The 8903-nt window shown below is 45.8% G+C and overlaps 1 protein-coding gene across 3 annotated transcripts; it reads right to left on the bottom strand.

Annotated features, from left to right (window-relative positions):
- Positions 1 to 780: 780 nt before the first annotated feature.
- PENK (proenkephalin) lies at positions 781 to 5476 on the bottom strand. 3 transcript variants are annotated; one of them, XM_086887302.1, is made up of 4 exons: positions 5232 to 5460; positions 4949 to 5043; positions 4623 to 4764; positions 781 to 1763 (listed from the first exon to the last, which is right to left on the bottom strand). In XM_086887302.1, exons 3-4 carry the CDS (start codon positions 4758 to 4760, stop codon positions 1098 to 1100), a joined length of 804 nt encoding a protein of 267 aa, XP_086743428.1. In that variant the 5' UTR covers positions 4761 to 4764; positions 4949 to 5043; positions 5232 to 5460; the 3' UTR covers positions 781 to 1097. The 3 variants fall into 3 exon arrangements, with proteins under 3 accessions (XP_086743428.1, XP_086743419.1, XP_086743422.1); XM_086887293.1 differs by lacking the exon at positions 4949 to 5043 and having other exon boundaries at positions 5236 to 5476; XM_086887296.1 differs by lacking the exon at positions 4949 to 5043 and having other exon boundaries at positions 5232 to 5464.
- Between the last annotated feature and the right edge of the window lie 3427 nt (positions 5477 to 8903).

Here is an 8903-nt window from a genome sequence, read left to right as displayed (position 1 = left end):
TAGTAGGTGAGGGAACACTGCTCACAGACTAGGAATTAAAGGGGACAGTCAGAATTATGGAAGGAGTTGTGCTCTGGGATGGGATCTGGCCTTTGATGTAAGTGCCACCTGGGTAAATTGCTAAGGATCTACAGTGTTAGTGTTGGCTTTTCTGCTTGCTCTCAGATTTACTTACACTGCCTTTGTTTGAAACAGAGAAGTCTGACCGGCAGTTTCCTATATTTCAGTTATGCCAAGGTGATTTATAGCAGCTGAGGAATCTAACACAAAACTATTCCATGGAAAAACATTTGTCAGGTACCCTGCAAGACCAGGTATTTTTATGCAGTTTTGGGTCAGGTTTATTTTGCATGAACTTTTATCTTACCACTTTTTAAATTAGTGTTTACTGTTTTAAGGCCAAGTGTACTATCCTATATTGGATGTATATCAAAGATGTAACTAATCAAACATACCACTGTGTTGTATAATGGAGAAATTATTTTAGTGCCTAAAGTCAAACACACTTGTGATTTTTCTCTTTTAATATCAATTGTTGAACTCTATGAATTATAAATTTAGGCTTTAAATATTTATTCTGTTAACTGATTAAAATTATTTATTATTCTGGTGTTCTAAGAAACAGAAAACTGAAGACAAAGATATGTTTCAACTGTTGTGTGTGCACTGCAAATTCTGTAATTACGGAAATAAAAGGTTGGCATCACTCTGATGATGGCTTAAAGAAAAATTGAGATGATATTTCATTAAACAACAGAGAGAAAAAATAGCACTTCAGAATTTTTGCAGTTAGGATGAAGAATTTATTGTATGTACAGTTAAGCAACTCTACTGTAGATGTAGTTCCTCTTTAAAGAAAATGAATACAGTAATCAAAATAGTTCTAGCATGGGAATTACAATACAGACTGAAACTTGACTAAACCAGAAATTAGTTAATTGACTTGAAAGAACACGGAACCTGAAACAACAAATCGCAGTTTGCATCATTAACCAAGGACAGTAAAAAACTGTACAGTACAAGCAACACGTTACAATAAGTTATGACAAATAAGGCAGTCTTTCTCATTTAGGACAAAAGGGATAAAGGAAAAGGTATTAAAATCTCATAAAACCACCATATCTCTTTTCCATCTCTGGGACTTCTTTGGAGTAAGTTTCCCCATCTTCTTCTGAAGGGAGAATGGAGTCGGCAAAGCGCTTAAGAAACCCACCATATCGTTTCTGGTAATCCAGCCACCACTCGGGCCTGCCCACTCTTCTCATGAAGCCACCGTATCTCTTTTGCAGCTCTTTGGCCTCATCTTCCAATTCAGGGCTGCGCTTTATGCTTCTCATGAAGCCTCCGTACCTTTTGCTGACATCGCCGTCGTTCTCATTTACCTCTCGATAGTGCGCCGCTTCAGGGTTATCCCCTGTTCCTAGAAGCTCCTTCAGCAGATCAGAGGAGTTGGCAAGGGCATCGTCATCTGAGTCTTTCTTCATAAAGCCTCCATACCTCTTAGCCAGGATTTCTCCTCCGTTAGCTTCATCCTCTGGTTCCGCTCGATAGAGCTCATCCATTTTCTTCATGAACCCCCCATATCTTTTCATGAAGCCTCCGTACTTCTTCGCAAGCAAATGGTTCTCATCCAGCTCTTTCTTGTCATCTGGAGCAATGCTGCCATCCTCAGAGACATCCAGCTTTGCCAGTTGCAAGAACTCCTTGCAGGTCTCCCAGGCTTTGGCAGAGGGCAGTTTTCCTTCACATTCTAGTGTACATGCCTGAAAAATGGATGTGGTTTACTGAGAATGATTTGATAGTAACTCTCACCTCATGATGACTTTATCTTAGATTTACTTGTTTATAAAAGAGCATGAGTGAGCCTCTCTTTGTGACTGGCTTGGAAGAAATGCTGATTGGAATGTTTGGAAACAGCTGATTTGGTACCTGTCTGTTTTGAAGTTCTTCATATCCCTCTCTGAAGGACAAGGTAGTCTCCATTCTAAGAGACAGACTACCAGATAAAATGAATTTTGGGTCCTCTATGTCAAGGTTGCCCCTATGTTTCTGTTTCAAAGAAGCCACAAGTACAGTTCTGGTGTCTCCCTTACACTTGTGTGAGTTATGGTTTATTTTTTTTTTTAATTTACTACCGGGAAGCTAAAAACCAATTGTGGTTTACTTCATAATGCAAGTGTAGAAGCATATTCAATCTTCATAATTAAAAGTATCATTCAGAAATTTTAGAAAATGAGTTGCACAGCATGGTATAGCAAAGAAGCCAGCTGTACTCTACTGTTCAGTATCTTCAATACACTGTATAGCTTTAAAGGCTGTGTGTTGCCATGAGTTTCTCTTTGTGGAACAGATCATTCTAACATGTACCAATAGAAATGTAGAAATACAGGCTCGCTTAGACAGGTTCAAAGTTCCATTTTTGCTAGCTGGAAAGCAGTGACCATTAAAGAGAGAGGAAAAAAATCCTAAGCCATGCTTCTGACTGTGTTGAAAAATTGTCAGGCCACAACAAAAAAGCTTTCAGTACCTTATGCATATCTCAAGACCTGCCTTGTGATGATAGAAACACAGATATTAGCTATGATTATCTCTCTTGTGTCAGGGGAATTTACATCTTGTGCAGCCATACCTTTCAGTTATAAAATAAAGTGATTCCAGTGTTTTTTTTTCTTGCCATGGTTTTGATACCACAATAGGTAAAGAAAAATCATCAACATTTTCAATAAGAGAAGCACTCGTTCTGACTATAGATGACATGTTCTAAGGATCCTAACATACTTTAAAGTGTGAAATTAAACTCCAGTACAGCTCTCTCAGATAGCTCATTGTTCACTGCACAGCCTGTCTCTTGAGCCTCACTTTAGTCTGAGAAATTTAAATATGATGTTTTTTGTATGATCGCAAGAAAATTAAAGGGATTTATATATTTTGCAATGCAATAATTTAACTGGCACTATGCACTTATTACTATATATTACAGTCATGCTGTAAAGAGATTAAGATTTCAGCTTCAGTCTGGCTTTGGAATTGTTCTAAATCAAAGCATGAATAGGTCTCTCCCTTTCTCAGCTAGTTTTAATAACCTCTTGTCAGATGAGCACACTCCCTAAGTGTGAGTGACCAGGTAAAACTCCTCTCTTACAAATACAATGTGATAAATTCAGTTATTATATTACTAGATACTAATATCTAGAAACAATAGTTTCCAAGAATTGTTCATATATGTTTAACAAATACAAGGTATACTACATTGCTTTTTCACATAGTTAGCTAGCAAACATTGTTACAGGATGAGACTTTGATTCTTTCTTTAATGATTACTGAAGATGTGCAAGAGAAACTGGCAATACAGACATGCAGAATATATACTCCAAAAAGCACAAATCCCTTTCTCTGTAAGGACAAAATACCACTTTTTTTTTTCCCTAGTTAACATTAAAGCTAAGGTATGGTTGAAAGCTAGTGTTAGCAAAGGGAAAAACCAAAACAAAACAAAGTAGAAAGAACTATTTTGCTAGCTGTCTAAAGAATATTGCCCTTCTGAGCCTGCAATGGCCAAGAGGTCTTGAGCTTTCAGATTAAGTAGAAGTACCTAGTGATTCCTAACTCTGTGTAAGGCTAAAGAGCCCAGTTCTTCCTTTTGCACACTCCCAAGTAACCGGTGACATGATAGCAACAAAACTTTTAAGATCATTTTAGATGTGCTGAGAGCATGATGCCTCAATATGTGTATATTTGAGGTCAGGAACAACCGATGCCCCTGGCAAAGTGCTTGGCAGCCAGAGTTCTCACCTTCTTCAGGAAGGGCTGAGGGACCCCAGGCTTTCACTCATCCCCATCTTTAAATTTCAAGCCGAGTTGCCTCCGTGACTATTCTTTTAAATAGTTTCTACATCATGAAGTTTACAGATAATCCCCATCCCCCAGTGCTCCTCATTCCGTATTTAGCAGGATTTGTCTGAGAAGCCGAAGTCTTTCACAGGCATATTCCTAACGCTGTGCAGCACCGTGCAGAGAGGAGAAGCAGCGAAGGTACTGCTACTCAAAGAGACTTTAAGCCCACTTTTTTTTTAAGAGAGATTTCAGGCAGATCTTTTCAGCTGGACAGCCATCCTACCCGGAGAGAGCTCATCTTACCATGGAGGCAGCGGACAAGGGTCGGGACCCTCCCTCCCGTTCTGCTCGGCTTCCCCCCGTCCTGTCGGCGTTGGAATGCCCGGCAGCGACCCCTCCTTCCCCAGAGATGCCCTCTCCGGTGGGATTTCTCTTCCTCCTTACGTTTTCACTCTGCCTTTTCCTCGTTCCCCGCGGGGCTGTTCCTTTGTCCCCATCCCCGAGGGCCGCCGCTCGCCGTCGGGCAGCGGGAGGCACGGGCGGGCTTGGGCGGCTCCTCGGGGCGCTCTGGGTTTGTATCAGCGCTCCCCGCTCGCTCCTCGCCCCCTCTGCCCAAACCAGCTTCTCCCTCTCTTTCCCCCTCCAGAAAAAGGGTCTTCCGAGCCACCCCCCGCCACTTCCCCCACCGTTTATTTTTCTTGTTCCGCTGCTTTTCCCCGCTGCCCCTTTGCTCCCTTCAGAGCTAGGGGGAGCGGTGCGGGGGCTGCGGCGGCCCCGGTGTCCCTTACCAGGGGGTGGATGCCGGCGCGGGGGCCCAGGCGGTAGGCGCAGGCGGCGCAGTCGCGGCCGCAGTCGGCCCGCGCCCTCGGGAGCAGGCAGGTGCTGAGGGCCAGCAGCGAGCAGCCGAGTCTCAGGAGCAACGCCATGGGGCTGCAAGAAGGACAGGTCAGCCGGCAGCCGCCTCCCCCCGCTCCCAGCCCCGCCACGGGCTCCCCCCAGCCGCCAAAGGGTTCCGACCAACTCCGCTAAGCTCACGCTTTTCCGAGCCGGGGTGATGGCGCTCGCCAGGTAAGCGGGAGCTTGAACTAAGCAGGCGCTCGGCAAGGCAACTGACCTGCGTTCGGAGCAGGAGCGGACCCGCAGGATGAAGCGCCCAGAAGATCCCGTCTGGTGAAAGCGTTCGTCCCCAAACACTTTATCCCTCCCTGCCTGCAAAAGCCGGCACCAGAGCGGGAGAAGGGACGCACCGCGGAGCGGCACGGACGGGATCCCGGCCCCACCGGGACGTCCGAGCAGCAGCCCCGGCAGAGCAGAGCCGCCCCGGCCCTCCCTCGGTCCCGACCGCGGGCAGAGCAGCTCCCTCCCTCCCTCCCTCCCTCCCTCCCTCCCTGCCTCACTCACACACACACGCTGCCCTCGGGGCTCCCGGGAGTTGCCGAGGAAGAAGCTGCGCCTTGTTGAAGCCTCGGCGTGGGAGCCACTATTACTTATAGCGAGACCGAGCAGCCTCCGGAGAAGCCCCGGGGGAGGCAGGCACAGGCGGGGCCTGCTGGCAGCTCCGGCGAGGGCGGCTCGGGGGGCGCCGAGCCGAGCCCGCTGCCGGGGCCGGGCGCGCCGCTGCGGAGCGTGTGCGGGCGGCGGCGGCGGCACTTTATAATTGGGGACCGCGGGGAGAAGGCGGCCTCCCCCAATCGCCGTCGGGCTCCCGCTGACGCGGCGACTACGACATCCCCCCCGGCACCACCGCCCCGCCGTCCGTGACTCCAGCGGGGCTCGGGATGAGGGGGTGTGTGTGTGTGCGCCCCTGCCATCGGGGAGGGGGAGCGGGGAGCGGGGAACCGGCCCCGGGAAAGTTACCGGGGGAAGTTTTCACCGGGGGCGGGCGGGGAATGAGACAGCGCTTGAGTCATGCGGGGGTGGGCGTGAGGGACGGGAAAAGGCGCCCCGAGGCTGGCGGGGGCCCCTCGGAGGTAACCCCACTCCCCGGGGCAGCGGACGCAGGTTCCCGAAAGAGCCTCGCGCAACGCGGAGAGTGCGACTGGGTTCGGGAATTTTTGGTATGGGCTTGTTTCTTGTTGGTTTTTTGTTTGGTTGGGTTTTTTGTTTGTTTGTTTGTTTGTTTTAAAATTTTTTTTCCTTTGTTTCCTCCCTCTCTGCCGCTCTGCCAACACCCCCAAACTGCTGATGCTGAGAGCTCTTGCTGCACGTCTTCTGCCTCCCTTCCTGAGCCTCAGGTGTAAAACAGCGTGGGGGAACCAGATTTTATTAGACCAAGGAAGAAGACAAGGGTTTTAATTTGAAACTATTAGAATTCACAACTATGAGCAGATTTGCATTGTTGCCACAATTTTGGTGTCCAGGAGAACACAAATAGGAAAGAACTCGAGAGAAGCAAACCCCATAGCACTTCTATAAGGTTCTCAAGCACAGCAGTCAGGGCTGCTCACTGTTGTGCTCTTACTGACGTCTTGGTGAACAGGCATAAAGCAATGACACTGATCCCCAATACCTCTTGTTTATAGAGGGCCCCAGCCATGCTCAGCTGCATTTCTTCGACTGTCATTTCTTCTACTTCCAGCCCCAAATTATTTCTAGTTGCTCTATATTATCTTGATTTTCTTCCAGCATTGTTCTTCAGTTGAAAGAGCATTTTCCCTCCTCCTGGTGTGTTTCTGGGATGGGGTTATTCTCTTTAGTCCTCATTTTGCTGAAGTGAACAAGCTGTGCTCTTCATCAGTTTGTCCTAAGATGTCATGTAAATGTTCTGCTCTGCATTTGCTATGGTTGGAGTTCATAATTTCTGTGCATGAGTGATGGGAACAGAACACAGTATGTCAGCTGAAATTTCATTAGAACAATAATGCGTAATTATGTTCCCTGGAGGAAGAAGACACCTCAATTTATACCTCCCCAGGTCTCATTTGCCTTTCCTGATGCTGCAGTACACTGATGTCACACAGCCACTGAGATACAACCAGATCTTTATCCTTTGGAAGCAAGAGGAAATCCAGTACTATTACTGTATGGAATCCTTGATTTTTTTGCCACCTTGTCCTTACATCAGCTATCAGACTGAGGCTAAGGAGTCTCAAATGAATGTATGGATTTTCAGAGATACATCCATTCAATCCAAAGGTGCTGCTCTTACCTATAATCAGTGCATGTGAGAAGAGAATCAGGCTCTTTGTTTATGCAGTAGTATCAGCCAACTTTGTAAGTGAACCCTCAAGAGAAGAGGTAGACATTTTAAAAATCATCCCAGTGGGTATATTTATGTTAGCATGTGAGGGATCTGCATTTGGAACAATGAGCAAATTGCTGTGCCACTGAATCAGCAGGATTGCTTTCAAGTTTGTTCCTGAGTTGGTTAGGGAAGCACTGACTAACTCCAGAAGTGACACATTTGATGTCTCTGTTGCTGTAAAGTTCCTCAATACAAGCAGAGCTTTTTGTGATGTACATCATCAGAGTAGTCCTCTGGGTCACTTACTGACTCTCAGCTCTGGCATCATTTATTGGCTTGCACTCTAACAGTTAGCATGGTGTGACAGGACAGATAGCCCAATAGTGTCCTGACTGTTCCTCCAGCAGTGTACATCCCATGTCCCTGGGCTGAGAGGCTGCTGCTTTCATCATTCTGCGCACGAGCATCTGTGCTCAGCCAGCTCACTCAGCTCCTCAGCCTGCCATAGCCTTCAGTACTCTGTTTAATGTCACTCATTGTGCTTAATCTGTTCATGATGAAAACCAGCCAGTGTTAGAGTCTCACTGTGTACAGAGGTGCGGATAATCCTTCTGGGTAAAATACAGATTATACCAGGAAAATATAAAGGGTGAAGCAAGAGTAAAGCATATAAAAGGACCAAATAAAAGGCTTGTAAATTCTGTGTACAAGTGAACTAGTGAAGAGGGTTATTTTACAGCCAAGAGGTGCATAAACCTTTTGGCTGATGGTGGGAAAAAGGGATAAGATGGGAAGAGATCTAGTGCAAAATGCACATCTGCAAGGGCATTTTCAGCAAGTGAGGGAGAGAGCAGAGGTATCTGTGTACAGCCAGCACTAGGCAGAAGTCCAGTTGTGGCTGTTGCTGTACTACAGATATCCCTGACTCTTTGGTTCATCTGCTTCTCCCTCTCTGTTGATTGCATCTTTAGTGGGTTCCTCTCTATCATTAGTCCTCATCCTACATCCTTATGGAGGTTGTAAAGGGGTCCCCAGGGCCTGGCAGGATGGAGAGTGGGAAGAAGGTTCCAGCTGGACTCTTGTTTTACCCTTTCCTACAGTGACTGCTACATAGAATCCTTTCCTTCCTCCTGAAAGATGCTAATATTCACAGAGGATGTGATACAAGAAAGGAGTGATGTAGAAGATATTTCTTGAAGAGCCTACTTTTCCCAGTGTCAGCAGATGAAAGCTCTGTAATTCCATGTCTGAGTTCAGTTTTGTGCAGGAAAAGTATTCTTTGCACAGAGAAGATGAAACAAGGAGAGAATTTAGCAAATTTTGCCGAAATACTACAGACCAAAAACTACATAAGGAAAATTACTCACTGTAGGCATGGAGGGTAATATTTCCTCTGCAATGGTGAACTGAAAAGCAAAGAAATAGGGAGGCAGAAAGAGAAAAAGAGAACACTTTTCACAGCAGTAAAGACAATAGCTTGCTGTTTACTACTAATGTTATAATAAAAATGTCCTGGTATTGACATAAAACTTTAGCATTTGTATAAACCAGAATTACCACGGACATCAAATGCTTTTTAATCTGCCATCAAAATATACCAGCCAAAAGAAAAGAGTTTTTACAATAGTAGTGCTTACAGCACCAGGGACCCCGTTTATCTAGCTCCCAAACTTAAGGTAGAATGAGGTGAATCCAAGGTGAAATCATCTTCATTTTACTGATCAAGAACACAGTCTAAATGAACTTCTGAAGTGTAGCATAAAATGAGCAGCGGAGTTAGAAATGAAAGCCCTCTTAGAATTCACATCGATATCTTTTCTGCAGGACCAGCTTTCCATTATAAATTATACTCATCATGCTAATCAAGCTGCTACAAAGTCATTAA

The sequence above is a fragment of the Cyanistes caeruleus genome, chromosome 1 (assembly GCF_971803275.1).
Source record: "Cyanistes caeruleus chromosome 1, bCyaCae1.hap1.1, whole genome shotgun sequence".
NCBI classification, from domain to species: domain Eukaryota; kingdom Metazoa; phylum Chordata; class Aves; order Passeriformes; family Paridae; genus Cyanistes; species Cyanistes caeruleus.
The sequence above is the reverse complement of the archived record's forward strand: the minus strand, read 5'-3'. Positions and strand labels throughout refer to the sequence as shown.

What these genes read in the sequence shown, in the direction of transcription:
- PENK (XM_086887293.1), bottom strand. Translation starts at nt 4,760, where the DNA reads ATGGCGTTGCTCCTGAGACTCGGCTGCTCGCTGCTGGCCCTCAGCACC. An exon ending in GCGCCGGCATCCACCCCCTG is followed by an intron (nt 1,764 to 4,622) that starts GTAAGGGACACC and finishes TCCATTTTTCAG; the next exon opens with GCATGTACACTAGAATGTGA.